The sequence below is a fragment of the Thermobia domestica genome, chromosome 14, assembly GCF_964235325.1.
Source record: "Thermobia domestica chromosome 14, izTheDome1.hap1.1, whole genome shotgun sequence".
NCBI classification, from domain to species: Eukaryota; Metazoa; Arthropoda; class Insecta; order Zygentoma; family Lepismatidae; genus Thermobia; species Thermobia domestica.
Genome location: NC_137467.1, coordinates 136,386,748 through 136,412,265, shown reverse-complemented (window position 1 = coordinate 136,412,265; position 25,518 = coordinate 136,386,748). Strand labels below are relative to the sequence as shown.

Here is a 25,518-nt window from a genome sequence, read left to right as displayed (position 1 = left end):
CTACGTTTGTTCTTTTCGAATATTTTTATTTGTTTTGAAGATATTACAGAAAAACTAAAATTAGCGGTAGTTTAATTTCACTGTAGTGAAGGCCCTTAAACAAAGGATGACTAATTTAGGTATAATTGTAGGTGACGAAAATTCACCTCTTAAATGTTCACCTCATTTAATATAATGAATATAATAATAATAATATTTATTATTAATTACCAGTTAAAATGTCGCTATCTACCAGTGGTCAATACGTTTGATCTTGTAAGTAAAGTACCACACTCACACAAAGAAACTGTTTATCTTGAATTTGTTAACCTATGTAGAAACATGACCGTTCATAACCAGATTAGAATGTCACCATTTGTCTCACTAACTTCTCTGCTGATTACCTTTGAAAAGGTTGGTAGTATTTACACTTAGAAGAAAATGGTCTGAAAGTATTGTGTTAATTATGCGTTCCTTTACAACATAGCTCATCCATCAGAGAGGGGAAAAAGCTAACAGAAAGAAATGTTACATCTCCAGTGCGTTAAAGTTGCGAAGCGCAATTAGATAGCAAACGTTACGCAATTAGGAACATATGCACTGTACAGTTATTTTAACTCAGAACACCGAAAAGAGAAGGCTTTCGAGTAGAAGAACCAACTCAATTAAAGAAAGAAACGAAGTCTGTGACGTTATCAATTTATGGCGTTCCACCGATCATTCAACGATGCCAGTGTCAAAGAAATGAGTATTGTATAGTTATTTGTTCCTTTGAAAGCGTTAAGTGTGTTCGCATGTTCCACATTATATAGCACGTGATTCTATGCAACGGCTCTTGTTATTCTTTGTCGTTCAACAGCTACCAAACAACAGATTTGTGAAAGAACACCTACCGGCAATCATGCTACTGTACATACCAACAGAAATAATAACACAAAACTAAAGTACCGGTACACACTATTGCAGGTTTTTCATCATGTTTATATACCAACTGAAAAAACAGAGCTGGATCGAAACCAGTAGTTCAGTGTTCTTCGTTTATTCCTTGTGGATGAAAGTAATATTTACAAGGAAGGCGTGGATGTAGACTAGTTCGTAGAAAGCAATCGAGAATCGACACGCTATGAATCACTTACTGTACTAAAAAGGCACTTTTGGTGCGTGGGGTCCCTGGTTCTATCTCGGTTCGTGCCAAATGGGCTTTGTTATTGACAAACATTTTCGTGGATTTGGATCAGGGCGTGGATTTTCTCGGAGTTCTCCTGTTTCCTCCCACTTTCTTCATTCCACCATTTCATTCATTTGAAGACTACAGGGGAAAAGGGAGGTAAGTCAGTTGTTTATGATTTTACACAATTGACCTTTTTTCCACTGACTTACCTACTTCTTCCCCTGTAGGCGAAGTCTTTAGCATTAAATTTCTTAGTGACTAATTTCCTTTTTACCGTGAGATTTAGTGCATGCAAACTACACCTTTCAGGCTACATTATTCTGCTGTTAACTCATTTTCGACCATATCTTGACTTACCTCCTTTTTCCCCTGTAGTCTTCATTTCTCATCATCACCGTTCTGAATTACAAAATAAACGTAAGATGTAAAACGTTATTACCAAGGTTTTTTATTTACACTTTTCAAACAAAAGGGAGCAAAAGTTACATGACCTATGTCACATTACTTTAACCTTAATTTAAAAGACAAATAGCTTAAATCACGCTGTGTACTTTTAATGAACTATGAAACTACTTCTTCAGGACTTAAAGGAATTTCCAGATGAATACTCAGACGAGCTAGGACAATAAGTCAATATTGACTTATTGCATTCTGTAAGTAGCTTTTCAGCTTCTTCAGTAATGAAGATTCTTTCAACTGAAGCAGTCAGCATAGGTAAAGTAGGGGCGCGGACAAAATCCAAGAGGACAAAATCCAAGCGGACAAAATCCAAGAGGACAAAATCCAAGCTAAATTCTGGCAAGGCGGACAAAATCCAAGCGGATAAAATCCAAGGAACAGTATCATGTGAGTAGTGCCTGTAAACACCCTAATTAAATTGTACGTTTGTTTCTTTCTTCAATTGTCATGCATTCTAAAGTTTTATCTGTAATTCTTCAACACTACACTACAAAAAAGGCTTCTATATGCTATCTCATGAGAATGAAAATCCAATAAAACATGTAAGATTTTCCCAGTAAGAATGCAGATGAGCTTTAATTACTTATCACATCCATATGAAAAGTTATGTTTTAATTGTCTTCGCGAAACGTCAGTTACACTTGTCAAAATAACCAATAACATACACATTGTTGAATTGATTGATTGATTGGACTGGACATAAGCATCCATCCATGTGGAGTGCAATCCAAGGTATCAGGAAGGATCAAGTTCTGGCAGCCACAGTGATAGAGCAGGCAAAATTTGGCGAACCACCAAAGAAAAAGGTAAAAAAATTCAACAGTTCATTTTCAAAGAAGAATTCAGAATTTGTGCACTAGTCTAAGTGTAAGTGATTTTCTGAAAAGTGCATCACGTTGTATACATTTAGATTGAAGCGTACTTGGTATGTGATTGACGTACATTAAGTTGTAAAACTATGTATTTTCATTTTATTTATATTATACATGTAATAAGCCTATAAAAGCCTTTTTTTGTAGTGTTGTATGACTTTTTATTAAATAATGTACTTTTTGACTTGTGAGTGTATGACTTGTGTTTTTTTTTTTTAAATAATGTAATAACGTATGTGAATTTAATAATGCAATATCTAGAAAATCGAAATATGAAAATGTATATGTTATTAATTATTTCGACAAGTGTAACTGATGTAAATACTTTGAAGGTAATGAAGTAAATTAGTTTTTATCTAAATTATATTGGATTTTCATTCTCATGAGATAGCATATAGAAGCCTTTTTTGTAGTATTGTATGATTTCTTTTATAAAAAATTTAATTCAAATGTACCTATCAAGATCAAAATATGAATATGGTAATGTTAGAATGCTGAGTTTTATTTCCGTTGCCTCCCACCGGAATAAATTGAAGAATTACAGATAAAACTTTAGAATGCATGACAATTGAAGAAAGAAACAAACGTACAATTTAATTAGGGTGTTCACATGCACTACTCCCATGATAATGTTCCTTGGATTTTGTCCGCCTTGCCAGAATTTAGCTTGGATTTTGTCCTCTTGGATTTTGTCCGCTTGGATTTTGTCCTACACTCGGTAAAGTAGGGCAAGTAGGATTTTGCAACGTTTCCATACATTGGAATAAAATGTTTTGATTGCACTGGATCAATACGTCAATACTGTTTGGGGTATTTCAATTTCTATAGGGTCGTTCCGCTTTCAATTCCGTAATTCAAATTTAGAAAGTATAGCTACGGGATAACGTTAAATACTTTTGGTAAAACTGTGTACACTACCAAATTTCAGTGGACAGGTATCCTTACCTAAACTTCTTAGAATGAACAGTTGAATATTTGTAATAGCTCTTTCAATTCTGAAATGACAATTTGGAAATGGTATGAAAACTGATTTTCTGTAGTGTACCAGTTACATTAATATTTTAATTCTAGACACAAGCGAGAATAAATTCTTGGCTTCTCAGCAGTGTTCGAAGTGGGGAAAAAGCAGAGGCGGTATGTTTTATTATGATTTTGACTCAACATACCGGCTATTTAAATATTGTCTTGATCACTGAAAAACCAGAGACGGTATGTCCTCATTACTGAAAAACCAGAGGCGGTATGGCATACCACCGCATACCGTCTCACTTCGACCCCTGCTTCTCAGTATTGGCTTCAATTGTAACTGCAATGTCTATGACTTCTTCAAAGCGCAATTTGAATTCACTGTCTGTACTGGAACACCAATAATTTATTATTATTATTATTATTATTATTATTATTATTATTATTATTATTATTATTATTATTATTATTATTATTATTATTATTATTATTATTATTATTGAGTATTCTGACTTTGACAGGCCCTGGACTAATAAAGTTTTTTTTTTCTTTCCCCTTAATTTTCAGTTTGGACCTGGAAATTTTTCTTACATGTTTCTCGATTTTAAGCTTCCTCTTATAATTCCCAATATTTTCTATTTTTCAAATCATCGAGCACTTGTGTTCTTCTTCTTCCTATTCCTCGCTTTCCTTCCATCTTCCTTTCTCTGGCGGTATGAAAAAGACAATTTCTTCTCAAGATATGTCCAATCCAATTGGCCTTTCTACGAAGAATACTGGTTAGAAGCGTCCTCTCTCCTATCTGTTTTAAAATATTTTCGTTTATTACTTTCTCTCTGTTCATTTTATCTTCTCCATCTTCCTCCAACATCACATTTCGAAGCTCTCTAAATATTTCTTCTCTAACTTCCGTAATGTCTAAGTCTCTGAACCATAAAGTCCAATGCTCTATATATAACACTTGACCAACTTCTCCCTAAACCCAATATTGAGCCTGCTAGTTAAAAGTAACCTTTTCTTGTTGAATGCTTCTTTGACTATGGCAATTCTCGACTTGATCTCTCTGATGCAGTACACGTCTCTCGTATCTCGACATCGACTAACCAACGTGGCTTTTTGTACTGAAGAAAAAGATACCTTAATCATCAAGCTGAGTCAACGCTTTCGAAAATTATCGCATGTTGAATTTAACATTAGAGTATATGGCCAGAAGTATTTTTCTCGATTTTAAAAGAACGGTAAGAAATAGAAACAGTTCTTAAGAAGTTTCCAAGAGACAATATCAGGTCACATCTAATGGTACTAGAGTGGGTTTCTGGAAAGTTCCGAACATTGCTTAAATCGGGATCGAATTTGCTGAACTTGTTTGAAAGTAGACGTTTTTGGATCAGTGGACACAAAATTTTTGAACTACCCCTAAATCGAGTTTTCGTATTTTCTTTTCCTTAATAAGGACATCATACTGAGTAAAGTTATGATTTGAGTTTGGATACACTATATGGTAGTTCTCCAGCTATAAGGCCTATAATTAGGGATGGCATCGAATCCGAGACGAGATCGAGACTAGTCTCGGACTCGGTACCATCCCTAAATTGCTTACTTTTCCACCTCAGTTTCTTCAACCGTACGTTTCAAGCAAATGCTGCATCAAATTATCTTAGCTGGCTTTTGTGTTAACGTCGGAACTGGTTTTGCAACAAATTTCATCCCGATTTAAGCAATATTCCGGAATTTTCCGGGAACCTGTTCTAGTACCATTGGATGTGCCTTGATATTGTCTCTTAAGGACTGCGTTTCTATCTCTTACCGTTCTTTTAAAATTGAGAAAAGTATTTCTGGCCATAAACGTGTAAGATGTTAGTAGCTAGTTGCATTGTCGAACGAACTCCCAGAGGATTGACCTCTTGAATGAAAGTGTCAGAGATACCTGTTAAGAACAGAAAGAAAGAAAGAGCGACATCTTTCCAATTTTAAAAAATCACAATCCATTTTACACTTCGGTATCGTCTGTCCCTTTTATGATCTTTCACGCTTCTTAGTGGGAGAACCCGCATCTGGAAATCATTGGTCTATGGGATATGTTATTATGTTCTTTTGTTTGTTTGTTCTTTTAAACTTAGAATATGACACAATTTATCTTGTAAGTACCAAAGCATGACCATGACCACCCATTGAAAAAAAATAAAAAATAAAAGTCGGCGGCTATAGTAGTTGCGTCTATGCAAAAGTGCCCGAACTTATGAGGTCGATGCTCATGAGTTCGGAATTCATGCTGACTCAACCTCACCCTCATGAAGTGAGCGAGAGCTTGAGTCAGCTCGAGTTTCAGATCATGATGTGAGCGTGAGGTCGAGTGAGCGTGATGTCGGGTTGACGGTGTAAACGTTAAGTCGAGTGAGCGTGAGGTCGAAATAATGTTGTGAGTTTGAGTTTGATTGAGGTTAGTCCAAAGCGGGCATCTTTGTCTCAATGAATGTCCGAAACCAACCACTACCAAGTCAATATGTCTGTTTGTAGAATAAATAAGTAAATAAATAACTAAACGCTTCACTGTTCTTGACAGTAAAATTTCCGGATAGAATTTGAAATATCGAAATGGTGAAACGGGCGCTTCTGGATATCGGCGAATTTCTAAACATTTTTACTAATAGAAACAATGATCGAAATTCCAGATCTTTTGATGATGTTCGGGTTAGAAAATGGGACGTCACAAGATCATATTATAAAGGGAAAGGTACCGCAATTGTAATTCTTACCTACTTGTGCATTTTTCTTTCCTTCTTAAGTTGTTATATTTTGTTTTCCTAGAATATAATGAATTATAATTTCTGTTGGGGTTATAGTATATGGTTCAAAGTAAGCATTCTCAATTGACGCAATATTCTAAGGAATATATATTTTATTATCTTTTTTGTTTTTTGTTTTTCGTTATGTATAGTCTATTTGAACATGTATTCAATGTTTGATGCCAAGGGCGCCCATGTTGTGGTTTCCAAGGGAGGAAAAGGATATGCAACGTTTCAAATATAGTTTCAAATTTTGCTGTAACTAATGTAAAAATTCTATTAGGTTTTCGATATTCCCAAGTACAATTTCCTCTTAGGGGGGCGCGAGAGCCCCACCTGCCCCCCCCCTGATGGGCGCCCTTGTTTGATGCTATGCATTTTCGAAAAAAAAAAGTTATAAAAATGAAATAAAATCTACTTCCCACAGTTATGCTCTCTTCGCTGAAGGAGACTGATGATGATTACTGAAACTGAATGAATGTGAAAGAATCGGAGCAATGAAAATGTGGAAAAACTCCGAGAAAACTCACAAATACGATATTGTCGACCACAAACTCACATGCACCAGTAGCGAGCCTTCTACCACTGAGGCATCGTGGTATCTTATGTCTATATGATAACTGGAGAATATATACGAGCCAATCAAATTAAATTAAATGTTTAGTCTTACTTCTCATGTTTGTGCTCTGTAACCTAAAAGCGGTGACTGAAAATGAATAACTGTGGAAGAATTGGTGGAATGAGAATCTCGGAGGAAATGAAATAATTCCGAGAAAACCCACAAAGACTACATTGTTTACACGTCTGCGATTGACCTACAGAACTCTAGAACGGAAAATGACAATCTGGTATTAAACCATTGTCCCTCACATTTCAAAAGATAACTCCACGAACTTATTGGGAAATAGTTGCCTTATTTGTCCTGGGTATCAATGTTGGATTGGATTACATGCAAAAGAGAAATCCCTGTTACCATCGAAACTTTGCTGCCAACCTCAAAGATTAAATCTCATTCCGCAAAGTATTGTTGTGGTTGGTTCACTGAATTGTGCACCTCGTATTTGTCGTTCTTACCTGCCTACCTCACAGATAGTAGGCGGTGAGTGGGAAGTTCGATGAGTATGGAAGATGACGAAGAATTCCAAGCAGCAACTTAAGTATTATCAGCTGATTTCTTTCACACATAAGAACAACTCTTATACAAGACAAGCCAAATGTCTGTTTGCTCATGTTAGCTGTCACTTGAAGTTGTTTGTTCATATCTTGCTGTTCCGCACAATAACTATTTGTACCGAGTATCTCACAAGTTTCGATAGGCCTACACAGGAAAACAAAGATTTTTTCTAAAAAATGAAAACCATTTTTATTTAACTAGAATTGAGAAACACATGATTGGGACGTGTTCCGTCGGCTGAGATTCGACTGCATTTTCATGATGCAGGTCCTTCTCAGTATGCTCATAATGCGCTTACTTAATTATACAGTTTGTAAGCATAATAGCAGGAAAATGGGATACGAACTTGAGAAAATCACACACAAAAAACTTGGGAACAATTACGAAACAAAATCAAAATGTATTATGTATATTATTGATTTCCAAGATGTTATATGAAAAGTTATTATTCATTGAAGAGCATCTTCGTGATAAAAAAAAAAAAAAAAAAAAAAAAAGAAAGTGAATGTTATTCCATGCGAATAAATTTTTCAAGCTCAGATATTGGGATATTATTTATAAATATTAATTTGTAAGCTAATAAAGCACGAAGTTCAGGGATATTTTCAACTATCACTGCAGTTTTGTAAATAGGCAGGTTTCGAGATATTATTTTCAGAATGACATAACAGAAAGATCACAGTTAAGACTGTACTTTTATGAGGCTGTGTTACGGTTATCGAAAATGAGCTTAAAAACAGGCATACGTTCCTCTATTCTCTTTTGATAACAAAATTCCTGAAGAATTCACAGAAATCATTCACGAATGTTTTCCTTGTATAATTATTTTGAGTTCGTTCTGAATCAATGCAGCTTATTGTATTTGTTCTTTAGTCAGACTAAGTAAACACGACCTTGCATCGCGCCCTCGCAGTGTGGATGAAATATGATATCACAGTGAAGTATTCCGTCAAAGTTTTGATAAACCCAGTATTTATTAACCAAGTAACCCTGCACGTGAACGACACAAATGTAAAGCATGAAGGTTGACTGAGGCAGTAACTTGCAACATGTTAACGCAGCAGTCAACAAAGATTTCAATGCCAAGTGCCAACAGTCATCAATTCTTGCAAATGGGAAGAAATCACGATTCAAAAGGTTTTCCGAATTGAATAAATTGTTGTAGCATCCAATCCGCAACACTATCTTCATTCTTTATTCATGAAAGCAAACTCACAATCAAGTTGATATATTGTAATTGTAGTTGTGAGGGCAGTTTTTTAAAGTAGAGATTTGACTGGAGAGTCCGAATTACAAACACTCCTTCCTCCGTGAGTTGAAGTGAAACTGGTGTCGTCTTGTTATCATTCTCAAAATCAAAAGATTCACTTTCTGATAGTGAGTCTCGAGGCGTAACCACTGAAGTCACCAACAATATTTGTGAATGGGTCGTAGAACCTCTCCCGACGTTTGAACGTTTTCCAGTGTCTGAATGAGCATAGGCGACGCCACAGTGGATGCAGTGGGTGCAGCTTCACCCACATTAACTTCGATTTTTAGATTTCCTACAATAATCCTTTCTATGTTGTGTTTCTTTTCTTTCTTTTTTTAAGTAAAACTTAGGGATTATTTTTGAGATCTAAAGGCTCAATAGTTCAGAGCGTTCTGGCAACAATGTTAGGACGTATTGTTCCATCCTAGCCTGCACCCACTTTACCAAAATCCTGACGCCGTCTACGTGAATGAGGAACATTGGTTGGAATGTTCTAAATATGGTTGATGCAGCTTGTTGATAAGTTATAGGATCTGGTCTTTCTTATGATCTTGGAGTTTTGAAATTGTGACGGCGTAGATATTCATAGCGTTTATTAGTGCTATAATGAATGTTAATTTCTGAAAGTCTCAGGAAAATCGTACAAACAGGTGCTGAATTATGAACTTCGATTTGTGAATTATAGTAGAGACCTTGTTGATAAGTTAACGACCTGGTATATCTCGATATTTTCGAAGTTTTTTAATTGTGACAACGCTGATATTTATAGTGTTTATTAGTGCTGTTATGAACGTTGATTTCTGAAATTTTCAGAGAAATCGCACGAACAGGTGCTGAATTATGAGCTTTTTTTTTTGTAAACTACAAAACTTCCCTATCAATATGGCGTCGAATATGGTTGTATGTTGTTGTTCACCTGATGGAAGAAATCGTGAAACTCAGGTTAAGAAGTGTTATAAATGTAAAAAAGTAGTAAAAAACAGTATACGCTGTGATGTTTGTAAACATATATTTCATATTGGCAAATGTAGTGGCGTGAAGAAAACTGACATAAAAAATAAATGGTCGTGTATTTCATGTATTGTTACTGTAATTCAAACTAGTGATGATCGACATGAAGTTTCAAATTTTCAAGCAGTGTTAGATGAATTTCCTAAAATATATGAAGAGATTGCTACATTACGTAAAATAATTGAGATCTTAAGTAATGATGTCCAGAAGTTTCACCAGCACTATAATAATGAATCGACTAACACAAGTGAAGTAAACAATACGTGGAGTAAGGTTGTGCAAAAAGGTGCTAAGTCCAGTGGCTTAAATGGCAACAAAAAAGTAGTAGACCTAAGTGTGGTGAGTAGTGAAAGCTGTAATATTTACAGTAGTACCAAATGTTCTTCCCAGCTGCGAAAAAACGGTGTGAGCAGTACCCTAAATTCACAGGATCTAAGTGCAAGGGTGCAAAATGTGTCAGCTGCAAAACTGTCATGTACATCACCAATGAAAAGTGCGGAAAAGGTAACTAATGTGAAAACAGTTGTAGAACCTGTTACTGAACTGACTAATGCTACAAGAGCTGATAAGTTAGTGATACCTACACAAAACCGGTATAGTGTGTTGATGGAACCTGATGTTGATGAAGTACAAGGAAAGATATCTCCTACACGAAGAATAGTTCGGGTGAAGTCATCTGTGAATAATGCAGTGAAATCTACACCAACAAAGGAAGTAGCAGGTAAAATTGTTATTTACTCTGATAGCCATGGTCGTAATATGTCCTCTATGCTAAAAGATAAGGTAAATAATATTGGTGTACAAGGTTTAATTAAACCAGGCGCAAATCTTAAAGAAGTAACCCAACCTATCATGGCATCTGTTGATAAACTCACAAAAGAGGATACAGTGATAATATTCGGAGGCACAAATGATGTGTCAAAAAATGAATCAAAAAATGTTACAGATACACTGCGTCAAAGGTTGCCTTATATGACACATACAAATGTAATAGTTGTAAATTTGCCTTATAGGTATGATCTTGCTGATTTCTCGTGTGTAAACAAAGAAGTGCTGAAAACAAACGAGAGTTTGAAGAGGTTGTGTAAGCACTTTGGGAATGTAAGGCTGTTAGATGTTAGTAGTATGCCAAGGGAATACCACACAAGACATGGTATGCATTTAAATCGTAATGGTAAAGATTACATTTGTAACAAACTAAGTGAAATGATAAAACGTAACATAGTAACCTGTCCTATACCCCTCCCTTATCCAGAAAGTAGGAATGAAAATATGGTAAATTCCTTTTCAAATGTGGAAGAACTTCCTTTTTTAGTTCACAGCCAGAAAAATTATGCAAAGGTCCATTAAATATTTATCATCATAATGTACAAGGGCTTGGTACAAAGGTTGAATTATTAGAAGTGCTCCTGGATAAATTAAACAATATAAACATTGTATGTCTTTCTGAACACTGGCTTGATAACAACGCAATAAAATTAGTGAATTTTAGTAAGTTTAAGTTAGCATCATTCTATTGTCGTACGGAAAGGAAGCACGGCGGAGTCTGTATCTTTACAAATGATAATATAAAATATACTGAGTTAGATATAAGTCAGTTCATCTGTGAAATGCACATTGAAGCAACGGCCCTGAAACTAAATGAGTCTAATGTTTACATAATATGTCTATATAGACCTTATGCTGGCGATATGTCTATCTTCTTTAATAAATTAGAATCCATGCTGAATCATTTGTTTGTTAAGCCTCGAAATGTAATTATTTGTGGTGATGTGAATATTAATTGGTTAATTGACTCGAAGTATAAGTCTCAGTTAGAAGGTTTGCTGAACACATTTAATATGCATGCCGTTATAAATGAACCCACGCGATTTGGAAAAACAGCTTTAGATCAGTTCATAATTATGAAAAATCAACCAATAAATGTATCACGTGTTTTCAATCCTGGTTTTTCAGATCATGACGCTATATACGTACAATTACCATTGATAGATAAATTAGTTAAAAATAAAAACTATACAACCTTAAAGCATAGGTGTCCAAACTCGCGAGCCCGGCGCTCGTGAGCTCGGCACTCGCACTCAACCGGGCTCGCGCTCAATAATTGAGCGCGAGCCCAAGCGAGCGCGAGCCCAGTTGAAAAAAGTGAGTGCGAGCCCGAGTGAGCGCGAGCCCACTTGAGATTAGTGAGCGTGAGCCCGAGTGAGCGCGAGCCCAGTTGAAAAAAGTGAGCGCGAGCCCAAGTGAGCGCGAGCCCAGTTGAAAGAAGTGAGCGCGAGCCCGAGTGAGCGCGAGCCCACTTGAGATTAGTGAGCGCGAGCCCGAGTGAGCGCGAGCCCAGTTGAAAAAAGTGAGTGCGAGCCCGAGTGAGCGCGAGCCCACTTGAGATTAGTGAGCGTGAGCCCGAGTGAGCGCGAGCCCAGTTGAAAAAAGTGAGCGCGAGCCCAAGTGAGCGCGAGCTCTGTTGGGAAAACTGAGCGCGAGCGCGAGTGAGCGCGAGCCCAGTTACGATTAGTGAGCGCGAGTGCGACCGAGCGCGAGTGCAGTTAAGATTACTGAGCGCGAGCCCAAGTGAGCGCGATCACAGTTGAGAGAAGTGAGTGTGATCGCGAGCCCAAGTGAGCGCGATCAGAGTTGAGAGAAGTGAGTGTGATCGCGAGCCCAAGTGAGCGCGATCACAGTTGAGAGAAGTGAGTGTGATCGCGAGCCCGCACTCGCTTCGCGCTTACGTGGACTCATTTGCTTCAGAGACAAGAACATAAGAAACGCATTCCATGTGCAGCATTGAAAAGGAAGATTTTGGTAGGTGAGTGTGAGTGAGAGTTAGCAAAAATACCCATCTCTGCTTCGTAAGCTCTGAATGAGACGTAGCGTTTTCAAAATTCTCCCATCATTCAGAAAGATGCAGAGATCATATGATGCTTGTATTTTATGGTTGAAGGTACAGAGCATAGAGGGAAGTGAGGCAATTCTTGGAAATTGCTATCTATTGTTACAGAGCAGCAGGATTTTTGCACATGGGTTTGTTGTCCATATCGAAGGATAGTATGAAACTAGATTTCAGTGGAAGTTTTTTATTTTTATTATTATTTATTTATTTCTAAAGAATTTGAAACAATGCTATAAGCAATGAATAAAACAACAACAGCTTACAACTTTTCTTTTCTTCTTCTTGGCCAAAAGCTATATGAATACTTCGTATAACACATTTAAATTACGGCAAAATATTTACAATCATGCACTTGCACCTTCCTTACACCGTGTCCTGGGTTGGAGTCCTGATGAGGAGAGCCTTGAAATTTGATCGTATTGCGGTGCTTATGGTTCTACCTTAAATTGAAGGTCACCGTGTCATATAGCCTTTGTACTCGAAAGAGTGCAATAAGCAATTTTCTCTGCTAGTGTAGTGACTAGCGCGTATTTCCTTTGTTGTACGTGGTTCCAGGTTTGATTCAGAGTAGGAGAGCACAAAGTTTAATTTTTCATCATCATTCACTTTCATTAATCATTCACCTCCTTCAGCCGAAAGACCTTAATGGTTTGACGTTAAATTATGATTTTTTTTCGTTTTTTTTTCTTTCTTTAATCGGTAATCGAATATGGTTTAGTCTTTGAACTGTATACACGGAAGAATAAAAGTTTATTCAAAATATTTGAAATGTATATTTGACGTGCAATTTATTTGTTTTCAAAATTTCTAGTAGGTTCAATAGTTCTATTCATTTCTAACAGTTAGCATAAGGTTCTACGGAGATCTATTGTTCTATTAGACTAAACTTGAGCTTAAATGTCATCTGGACTCTCAACAAAGTATAGCGACTCTTTGAAAATGTGTATTCGACATGAATGTAGGTCGTTCTCGATTATTTATACGTCACCCTTCTATCCACCGTTAGGGAGACCGGAGATATCTTGCCCTACAATATTATTGTGATTGTATGTCATATGTTTATCAAACTTCGTTGAAATTGCTCCAAGCGTTCTAGAATTAAACTTGAACATACGTAACATATTCTAATGGTGATGCCGAGACCGAGATTACTCTAAGTATCATGTTTCTCCTCTTTAAATTTCGAGACGAGACAGACTTTAGTAAATCGAAACTAGACCGAGATACAACATATCGATCGAGCCTTACTTGAGAGTCCTAAACAAAACCGTGAACGAGAGACAGTTAAGAATGGGCACGAGCGAGTTCGAGCGAGTTTTCATTGAAACTCAACTCGGCTCGAAACAGACATATTTGAGCTCGACTCGAAAACTCGGATCGAAAAATTTCCTCCAACTCGGCTCTAAACTCGACTCGAATTTGAGTCGAGTCGAGCCAAATCGAGCCCAATGTTGTGTGTAGTTTCAAATACTTTCTTCAGATATCCTACATTGACAATATAATTATTATTAATGATACTTACTGCTACTACAAATTATTATTATTATTATTATTATTATTATTATTATTATTATTATTATTATTATTATTATTATTATTATTATTATTATTATTATTATTATTATTATTAATAATAATAATAATAATAATAATAATATTATTATTATTATTATTATTACAACACCGTGTATATACATGAAAGATAGGCGATTTGTATCTAAATACTAAAAGCGAGTTGACTGTTGACTTCGGTAGTCGTGAAGTCTAGGAGGGAAGGCATTATTCACGTGGTTCTGGGTCTGATTGCTGGAGGAGCAAGTATTTGGGCTCGAACCAAAAATCGTTACAAGTTAGAGAGCGCCGGCCAAACAAGTTCAAAACTGCTCGGCTCGGGTTTAGGGTTCTGAACGGCTCGAGCGGGTCGGCTTACAGCTCATTCACTATCGAGTCGAGCCGACAGCTCACTCAACAGAGCAGCGATTGGTAGAGATTAGAATTTCAGTATAAGGCAAGATCATGGGAAAAGGAAAACTATCAGATTAAACCAGAGTATTTGTTAAAATATCAAAATATAAATTGCATAGTTGGTTGGCTTGGAATCTAGCGTCCCTTTCAACATCAAAGCTGTACGAGATGTCGACCTACGGTTTAAGATGGAATGTAAGCTACCGTTATGAGTTGAAACTTTTTAATGGTCTCCCACCAAGATTCAAACCTGGAACCCCATGCTTCAAAGACATGTGCTCTGGCTATTCAAGTATAATGTAATGCAAAGTGTTGGACTTTATTTATTGGGGTTTAATGTTGGTTTTCGGTACCGAGGATATCTCAAACAAATTTCCTGTTGCTCAGGCTCTTGCGACTATATCAGCGGGGCCACATCAGATGCGAACTATAGCTTAACGTGGGATCCGAAGCACATAACCTGCAAGGAAACGAACCCGGGTCTACCACGCCAAAGGTACGTACGCTAACCGCTTTGTCAGGAAGGAGCTGCAAATATTGATCGAAACAAGACCGAGACTGATACGTTGTTTTTCGTATACAGATACATATATTAATATGCATGTAGGAATAAATTCAAAATTACAATATAACACCAACTAAATTATTTTCCAAGTTTGATTAAGATAAATAAGCTGTTTTGGTCGTTTACTTTGTTTATACCTAGTTCAACAAAGGGGAAAAAATTTCGTGACAAAGTTTCTTATATGCTAATGTTGTGGTGATAAATTTACCGATGACAAAATTACTGTGTAAAATTTTCCGGTGACGAAATTACCTATATGCTAATATTTTGGTGAAAAAATTACCACTGACGAAATTACTGTGACAAAATTTTCGGTGACAAAATTACCTGTTCGGCAAATTGCCAAGAATGGAAGTGAAAAATGGCCAGCTTTAAGTAAATTTGGTGCAAGTTGTTCGATGTCAAGTTGACATACAGCCCTTAAATGGGCCTTTTATCTAGTTAATTTTGAAACCAGATACACGATCATTATGATAGCGCTAAATTTGGACAACATAATTCAAACCATCTTCGAGAGAAATATCTGTAAATAAACGTTTACATGTGGACGCATAAGTTACATTCGTTCAGCTTAATAAAGCTTAGTTGACTGATTAAGTTTAACGAGGTTTATGAAAGGGAAACCTCTATATTAATTTGGAATCTAAATTAGATGACTTGCCAGTTCCCACTGGTGATTACACCACTTCTCCTGAACCCTAAGTCTTGTCTCGTCTTGTATAAATTCTCGAAAACTTCTTTCTTGTCTGGATTCTCGAGGATTCACTTCTCGTCTCGTTTTGTAAATTTAAGTACAAAATGTATTCCCTTATCTAATAGTTCTCAGAATCCTTCTGCTTCAGGAGAGAAGTCTAAGAAGGATGTAATTTAACAATATTTAAACCATATTTCTTATTGGAGTATATTGTGTAATGATTTGAATATCTTAGGCGTTCCTATATGCTATTCATTGTGATCGTATAATTACTTTTATAATTTATAGATTTTATATACGGATCATTTAGCACTGAAATGATGTTTGAAATCTAAGACTTGGATGAACTAGTGTTGCTCACCAGACTCTCGTCTCGTAGAGAAAATTGTAAGAGTGATAACGGTGACGAGGTTCAAAAAGTGTTATTTTCAACAGTAACTTTCAACATATTGTTTCTTATAATTATTAACAATAAAGAGAGATATAAAATTTATATAAAGGATTGAGTTAGTAATTTGCACGAAATTAGTTTAGTAAATTTCGTTTAAAATTCCAGCAATAATACTCTTTGTAATAGGCCTATATGGTATATATTTCTTATGTGGAAAATTCTTTGATCCACTTTTTAAAATTTGAATACAATACGCACCACAGAAGACACCTGCACTAAATTCAAAGAAATCTCTGCAGCACGGGACGAAGGGTCATTCGCCGCTCCCCACTGGCAGACCATCGCAGAAATCTTTCACTGCCCCTCCCTCCCAGGAGCCCGTCCTAGATCAGGGCCTAGATTTCAATAATAGATTACCTGTAGGCGTTATAGCTGCAGATAAAAGGTTTTCTTTGGGTACCGTAAAGTGAATGCACAGAAACATTATGTTCGTTCTGATTGCTTTTCCAAGAAATGTATACAGCTTCGTGAGTAGGTGATATTGTTTAAGACAAAGATCATCCAGTACCGTAAGACGGGGTTACTTTGCAGCAGATGTAATGAATTTTAAAGAAAATCGCATGTAACTTATAAACGTAATGATTTAGAACATTATATTTTAAACATATAATAGCTAGATATATAAGGAAAACATTCGTGCAAGTGCATTTGTAAACATTCACGATGACCGTGATTACTATAATATAAACTTTGGTGCAAAGTAACATCATAGGTCAGGATACTTTGCACCACATACAAAAAATATGTTGAACATAGGAACATAATGTTTCTGTGCAATGTTTTCCCTTCAGTATTTATACATTTCACTTCCTACACAAAACTGTATGAAATCTACAAATATTGATATTAGAATCATGGTACTGGTATCAGTACTTAGTATGATTTATCGATATTTGTAAAGAAAATTGTGTATTTTCTGGACCGGCACAGGAACCACATTCTAATTTTTTAGCATATATCCAACAAAAATGTCAACTCAGGAACGAAAAAAAAAAAATCCCCGTGAACTGATTTCCCTTGGTAGCTCTTTGTGCCCAAGAATATCATCCAACTGTAATCATTGGAAGGTTTACGGGGTTTGGGGATTTCAGGCTGAAGCCTAGCCAAATTTCAGGATTTCTTTTTTTTTTTAAATAATGTTAGTAAGTCCTATGTGTGTAAGCTTCAAGCCCCCCAAAACGTCCAGAGATTAAAAAAAAAAAAAACAAAAAAAAAACAAAGAAAGAAAAAAAGAAAAGAAAGAAAGAAAAAGTTAAGCCTTACTGAGTGAAGCGAATGAAGCGGATCCGCCATTGTTCGCAATTTATTTACCGACAAGAAATTAATTCCAGCATCTACCTTTATAGGATATTTACCTAAAATTAGAAAGTAGGAGGTGCCAGTAGTAATAATTTCCTCTCTAAGCTATATTTTGGACCGGTGGAAAGTAACCCCTGATTCAAGGGGCTGAAGCCGCCTACTCCCAGTTTTATTTTTTCTATGTAAACTTTGAGTATTTCTTGCGAAGATTATTCGCCAAAATACATCTCCAGGAGGAAAGTACAGAATAGAAGACTTTCGCAAGTATAAAAATTACATATGTTAATTAGTCTTGTTACATTGTATGTTCTAAATAAAAGAAAATTAAATCTTCGAATTTTACGTTCCACGCTTATAGGCTACTGTGTAGGGTACAGAAGAGGGCGACGATGACATGAACGAAGAGGTGTAGTGATGAGCAAATTCAAGACTAAGACCAAGACCCAGGTGGTCTTGGTCTTGCACACCGAGTCTTGGTCTTGGTCTTGCACTGGCACACTTGATCTTGGTCTTGGTCTTGGTCTTGGTCTTGCATCGGAATTCCTGGTTTTGGTCTTGGTGAAGACTCTTGTAAAAACTGCAAGACAAAGACTCTTGCGCTCATCACTAAAGAGGAGGAATGTAAAAATAATAGGAGGAAACGGGACAATCCGAGAAAACTCACGCACGCGGTGTTTGTCAACCACAAAACCCATTTTGCACAAGCTGGGATCGAACCAGAGACTCCACTCGCAAGAGATGATCCCTCTACTACTGACTCACCGCGATCTAAATAAAGTTTTGATATAATCAGTGAGAGATGGATTATTCTTTCTTGCCTTGTTAAATATTAGTCACTTCTTTGTCCAAATATGTCTATTTCTTTATTCTTTTTCTCAACAACACAACATTGATAGTACCTGCATTTAAAACCATTGCTTCAAAAGTAATGTTTGAAGGACACTTCATGTTGTGCTAACTTTAGAATATTTTCTGCAAGCCTATGTAATTGGTTGTTTTTTAAGTCAATAATTTATTGAAGTAAAGTAATATTTAGGACGTTCAGAGGACAATGAATCCAAGTTCATTTTCAATAAAGTTCAATTTTGCTCAGCAAATTAATTTTATTTAAAAACCTAATGTCTTCGCAGTCAAGAGTCCGAAGTAAATGTAACACAGACAAAGGATATCCTTTGTCTGTGTAAATGTAACTAAAACCATATGAAAGGGCGTGGAATAGCTTCATATTGCAGCCGCTAGACAGAGGTGCCAGTGGGGCAGGAGGGCAGTCGCCCCACCCCCACTCTGAATTTTAGATTTTGGGACCAGTAAACCAGTTTTAGAAATATTTTGATAAGCGAAGTCCAACAGAAAACGGTTGGAGATAAATAAACATAATAAAAAGTGAAACAGGAAAATGACACGGGGCCACCCAAAACATCGCGTGGACAAAACCTCGCCGCCAAAACCTCGTGGGTCCTGAGATCAAGCCAACGTTCAAGAATTATCCAAACTTCAACACTCCCTTACGAGGAGCATTTTGCAACATACCTTCTTATGGTACAAGGAGAAGATTTGTACCAAAACGTAAAGGTTCTATGCTTAGTAGTTTTTTTAGATCTGGAGAACGGCAAAATTCATTCAAGGCATTCCATTCCATTCCTCCTCAGGGCATGCATTTCGCAAAATATTGTCTTATCTGGAGCTAGTGCCCTTGTGGAGCAAGAAGATTTATACAAAATGTCAAGTTTCAAAACCTAATAAGTTTTGTAAATCTGGCGATAGAACATTCTACATTGAAGAAATCGTCGTGAAGAGGTTTTATCCTGACAACATTTCTTCCCAGGCGACACTACGTCTCGCTTAATTTAGACCAGGCGAGATTCTGTGTCGCGCGATCATTACAACCAGGTTTTGGTTAGGCGAGATTTTGGGTATGGCGATATTTTGGGACGCGAGGTTATGGCAAGGCGAGGTTTTGGCCCGGCGAGATTTTGGCCCGCGAGGTTTTGAGTGGCGAGGTTTTGGCCAGGCGAGGTTTTGGGCGGCGAGGTTTTGTCCAGGCGGGGTTTTGGCCCGGCGAGATTTTGTCCCGCGAGGTTTTGTACCCAAGCCATTCCCTCTGTCTTTACGGTGTATTTGAATTGCCACAACCAGGTAGTATGGTTGGATATACACACCAACAATTGACCTTCGCCTTATCTCCACTCGCATTCAACACACGGTGTGAGGTCCAATTGAACACAGACATCCACGAAAAGGGACAGAACTTTCTTGGTTACCTTTATAGTTACGCACAAAAGTATAGCGTTTGGTCCCGGACAGTAGTTCTTGATTAAGCATAATAAAAACTATCTTGAATATAATTTATGGATGATAATAATAATAATAATAATAATAATAATAATAATAATAATAATAATAAGAAGAAGAAGAAGAAGAAGAAGAAGAAGCTAAAATAGTGTTTTTAGTTTTCCAGAAGGAAACCAAAATTTTCCTTTCTTTCAGGCCTCAAAAACCCTAGCAGCAACACATTTTTTGGCTTTGTACATTGTAGCTGCCCCCCCTCAAAAACGACGGACCCCCCTACACAAACCTGCTGGCTACACCCCTGCCCATTTGATACGAGCTGCGATCGAACCAGATACCTCACGCACCAGAGATGAACCTTCTACTACTGAGCCATCACAATCTAAATAAAAATTGGATATAATCTGTGAAAGTTGGATTATCCTTCCTTGTCTAATATTAAAATCCTATTCCTTGTCCAAACATACCTATTTCTTTAGCGTCTTTTCTTTATTCTTTTTCTCAACAATATAACATTGGTAGTACCCACCCTTAAAACTTTGCTTTCGATCGATCCATTCTGCAACTGCTTTCCTCAGCTTATATGCGTAAATTCATGCACAATGCATGAACTGCATGACGCGCATAAACTCACATCGTTAGTTTACGCGCGTAAACATACGGTAGTGTATAGCTGAGCTTATGTTGCAGACCGACATTAAACAGGTGTTTGCTTCAGGAATAAAATATAAGAAATGTATTCCAAGTCCAGATTATAACGACCTGCAAGATTTTAACCGCTATGCAAACGAAAATGAAGGAAAAGTGCATTCTGTACTATCTGAAGTGTATTATATTTATCCACTCGACGAATGTTTGACATCTGACCTGTGATCTCATTGTCGAAACATCTTTGGGAATGGAAATCCCATTTTTTCATACTTATTATCAATGGTGTTTGAGGCTGGCATTTGTTTTTGTTTTGCAAATTCCATGGCCATTTTCTTTTTCTAATAGATCATAGAGTAAGGAAACTTCTTGACCCTACAAGGTAAGAAATTTATATATAGCAACTAATGTGAAGCTTACGTTCATAGAAAAGTCGAGCGAAATATGTATTATTTTAATTGTAGGTTCTTTAAATCTCAACAAACAAGAGTAGCTCTTAATAGTGTTAAATACATGTAACATAATTTTTTCTTAGCTTATTAATTTATATTACGAAACATTTTATTTATTCTTTAAAAAAAAACCAAAAAAAACGACAGTTTTAGCAAGTTAATTTTACTGAATTCTTCTTGAGATCTTTAAATGTATTTTACGCGAAATTTAATTACTGCACTATGTAATTTTAATATTTATTTTTTAAAAAACTGAAGCAATATTCTGTTTTTTTTTTTTTTCAACTCACAGTTGTGTAATGAAACTATGATATGAGTTGAGGAAAAAAAAAGGAGTGACACACACTACGGTGATGTTCAGGAACAGTTCCTCATCAGTGGGGGACTGTAATGGAACTATGACATGAGTTGAGAAAAAAAAAAGTTAGCTCAACATATTGCAAAAAGGAATATATCAAAAAAGTTTAGTGAAATAACTAGCACTGTTTTCTAGTAATTATATGTAAAAATTGTATGTGTACTTAAATTAGGTTACAAAAGAATTTTGGATAAACAGTCACACTTATCGTGGACTAATGAGGTTCTCCGGCAGTCACGTAGCGTAAAAAGTAATTAAGTGAACAAACAAGGCTGTTATGGAGAACCTCAGGGTCTGACTGAGGAAATTTATACAATATAAAAAGGTAAGGGAGAGGACCAAGGATCATCTGAGCAACCAACCAGCATCTCGTCGAGTAATCGACCAGCATCTACACAACATGGGTCGAAAATTAACATTTATACCGTAAGTTGTATTTTTCATTAGTACCAAAACGCTGTCATTTATATAAGGCTCCAAGCTTGTCGGATTGGTCTCCTGCGAAAGAGCGTAATCTGAATTTATATTTTGGTCTTTAATTCATGTAAAATAAAGTCTTGCTTGTTATAGAAGGAAATTATTAATCTGTTAATTGACATCTGACAGGCAAGAGATTCCAAACTACCTCAATATTTTAACATAATTGTATTTCCTGTTTTAACGCAGTTCGTAAAATTACCTCATTTTATATAATGTAGCTACTATTTTTTCCGTTATGTTATGCGATTTAAAAACTGGCATTTATATACTTAAAGAAATGTAAAGATGAATCGAAAACTAGAACCACATTATGCTTATCATTATCATTATCATTATGCTTATCATATATAACTTCTTGACTCAAAGTGATATTATGATGTAAGTTTCATATTCACAAACATCTTGCTTGACCTTTCATTAACTTGTAATTTTCTTTGATAGGTGTTTTGTTTTAACAAATTACAGGCTATAATCAACGCACAATTTCAAAAATTCAGTTTTAATACTCTTAAATTTGACTTAAATTAAGAAATGTTCATATTTACTGTATTGTAACAGGACAATATGCCTTCAAACAGCAAACACATAATTAAAAGTAGAGGCTGCTCCGGAGGGAAGTCACCGTTAAAAAATTAGTTTTCTTTCTTCAAGTGAGAGAGAAAAGATAACCTAATGGAATTACAAGACGTGGGACTCGATTAGAAACACTATTTTACGGGCCCCAGGTTTCCAACTAACTTGCATATATATATATATATATATATATATATATATATATATATATATATATATATATATATATATATATATATATATATATATATATATATATATATGAAGGGCTTGGAGTAATATAACTTTAAGCCACATTTATACGTATTGTGCAACGAAATTTATCGCTGCACTACAATACAAATTAATGAAGGCAAGAACACCATTTACGATATTTACTGCCATCTAATCTCAATTTTTGCAAATTTGTCAACAGCAATGGGTAGATTTTGTTTTTACAAATGCGGCTTAGCACTATATTGCCGCAAGCCAATTATCTATCTATCTATATATATATATATATATATATGTAGGGTGCAAATTACCGGGAGAGATGAGGGGAATTTCCCCCTCAATCACATTTTCTTCCCCCCCAAAGAAGTCAGCTGAAGTATATCCACCGGGGATGCTCGCTTCTCCCCCAAACTATGCTCAGTATAACTCCAAATTTCTTCGGAATGATCGATGCAAAACTATTCAGTTTTGGTCATTTCTACTTAAACCTGATTGTCCACTATTTTCAACGTTGTTTAGTTGAACTATATTATTATGACTATGGTTGTTACTTGCAACTGTACCTTCGTACCCTTCAGTTCGTCATCGTTCGTGAATTTGAATGTACTAATTGCGTATAACAAAGCCACATATGGATTTATAAATGTTGTTAGCGGTTGGTCAAGAAGAAGTAAACAAATAGCTTCTTCCACCATACTTGGCGAAGTTCGGACATGCCATATTCATCCTCTACATTTGTATCGATTATCATCTTATTTTAATTTTTGTTATAACATGTTATTTCATTTTCCAGTGTATTCTTTGTCAGTACATACTCTTCATTCCCTAGTAGTTTGTGTGTATGCAACTCAAAAGTTGCAATTAATTTGTGATAGCAATTTGTGATAGCATAGCAATTACTGCCTTTACAGCTTACGGAAATGAACTTTTGAAACTGTACTCAAAATCTTAGTACATCATTCGTCGTTATAGGTATTCTCTCGTAAGTATATGTTAACGTACACGCTGGGGATTCGCTCCTAGTGAGCAGACATGTTAGTGAAGGTGATTTTTAGGTGAATAAGCGCATAATTGAAGATTTGTTTCAGCATTTGTTAATACGACTGGTTTTCCGTGTCATTGTCCGTGTCTGTATCATAGGTGTCCAAACTCGCGAGCCCGACGCTCGTGAGCTCGGCACTCACGCTCAACCGGGCTCGGGCTCAATAATTGAGCGCGAGCCCGAGTGAGCGCGAGCCCACTTGAGATTAGTGAGCGCGAGCCCCAGTGAGCGCGAACCCAATCGAGAGAAGTAAGTGCGAGCCCGAGTGAGCGCGAGCCCAGTTGAGGGAAGTGATCGCGAGCGCGAGTGAGCGCGAGCCCAATTAAGAGAAATGAGCGCGAGTGCGAATGAGCGCGAGACCAGTTGGGAGAAGTGATCGCGAGCCCGAGTGAGCGCGAGCCCAGTTGGGAGAAGTGATCGCGAGCGCAAGTGAGCGCGAGCCCAGTTAGGAGAAGTGAGCGCGAGCCCGAGTGAGTGCGAGCCCAGTCCAGAGAGATGAGCGCGAGCCCGAGTGAGTGCGAGCCCAGTTAGGAGAAGTGAGCGCGAGCGCGAGTGAGCGCGAGCCCAGTCCAGAGAGATGAGCGCGAGCCCGAGTGAGTGCGAGCCCAGTTAGGAGAAGTGAGCGCGAGCGCGAGTGAGCGCGAGCCCAGCTGAGACGGGTGAGCGCGAGCGCGAGTGAGTGCGAGCTCAGTTGAGAGAAGTGAGCGCGAGCGCGAGCGAGCCCAATGAAAAATGGCCATCTATGCCTTAAAGAGATCCTTTTCAGAGTCGAATATTCAATATATGTGTTATTTAATAAGCCAAGAAACATGGGAGGATATATATAAATATAGTTCCATGGATGAAAAGTTTAAAGCTTTTATGGACACATTTTTATATTATTTTAATATTGCTTTTCCCTTAAAAAGTCGTACTATTTCGAAACGCATTGATAAAAGTTGGATTACAAATGGAATTAGAAAATCCAGTACCAATTTGATAAGATTTAATAAGATCCTTAAATCTGGTAATTTTAAATCTGATGATTTAAAGAAATACATACAACTGTATAGGAAAACCTATAAGAAGGTCATAAGGGCAGCAAAATTAATGCAAAACAATAGCTTGATTTTAAATGCCCGAAATAAGACTAAAGCAATGTGGCAAATAATCAATAAAACTCTTGGCACAAGCAGGCCTAAGAGTGTAGAATATCTTAAACTAAATGGTAAAGTTATAAACAATCCACAGCAAATTGTAGATATATTTAACGATCATTTTGTGAATTCAGCTGATCAAACGAAAAATACTGATCACTCAAAAATAATGCAGAAACTCCCAAATCAAGGAGAAATAAACACAAAGTCTATGTTCTTATATCCAGTTTCTGTAGATGAGTTAATAGGAATAATTAAATCTTTATCAAACAGCAGTTCTTCAGGTATGGATGAAGTTCCTTCCATTGTAATTAAAAAATGTGCGAAACATATCACATATCAACTTTGTTACCTTATAAATTTCTCGTTAGAAAACGGTATATTTCCCACACTACTTAAAAATGCTAAGGTTCTTCCAACTTTTAAAAAGGGTGATGAGAATGTCATGACAAATTATCGACCTATTTCAGTGCTATCGATATTTTCAAAAATATTTGAGTCAGTCATGGCAAAACGTCTTAGCAAATTTTTAATAAATCATAATATTATCTCGACTTTTCAGCACGGATTTCAGAAGAATAAAAGTATTGATACCGCTTTATTTGATTTTCTTACAGATGTCCTGAAATCACTCGATAATAAGAATTATGTTATAGGTTTATTCATCGATCTGTCAAAGGCATTTGACAAAATTGATCACAATATTATGCTAAATAAATTGTCTCAATATGGCATACGTGGCGTAGCAAACCAGTGGTTTTCATCCTACCTAACAAATAGATGCCAAACTGTT

The 25,518-nt window shown here is 36.5% G+C and overlaps 2 protein-coding genes across 27 annotated transcripts in view; one reads left to right on the top strand and one right to left on the bottom strand.

Moving 5' to 3' along the window:
* Positions 1-25,518, top strand: part of LOC145670338 (uncharacterized) — a 493,290-nt gene that overhangs the window by 296,340 nt on the left and 171,432 nt on the right. For 9 of the 26 annotated variants that reach the window (XR_014128265.1, XM_081738877.1, XM_081738875.1 and 6 more), the window contains exon 1: positions 9,122-10,391. The exons of 9 other annotated variants lie outside the window; for them this stretch is intronic. Coding sequence is in view for 8 of the 17 variants with exons in the window: in XM_081738877.1 (XP_081595003.1) it covers positions 9,500-10,391 (892 nt within the window). In the remaining 9 variants the exon portion in view is untranslated. Of the gene's footprint in view, positions 1-9,121; positions 10,392-21,332; positions 21,708-25,518 lie in introns of those variants that run through there. 8 more of the 26 variants (XR_014128285.1, XR_014128282.1, XR_014128283.1 and 5 more) reach the window with 4 other exon arrangements.
* Positions 1-25,518, bottom strand: part of LOC145670337 (WD repeat-containing protein 17-like) — a 246,114-nt gene that overhangs the window by 205,326 nt on the left and 15,270 nt on the right. The gene's annotated exons all lie outside the window — the stretch shown is intronic.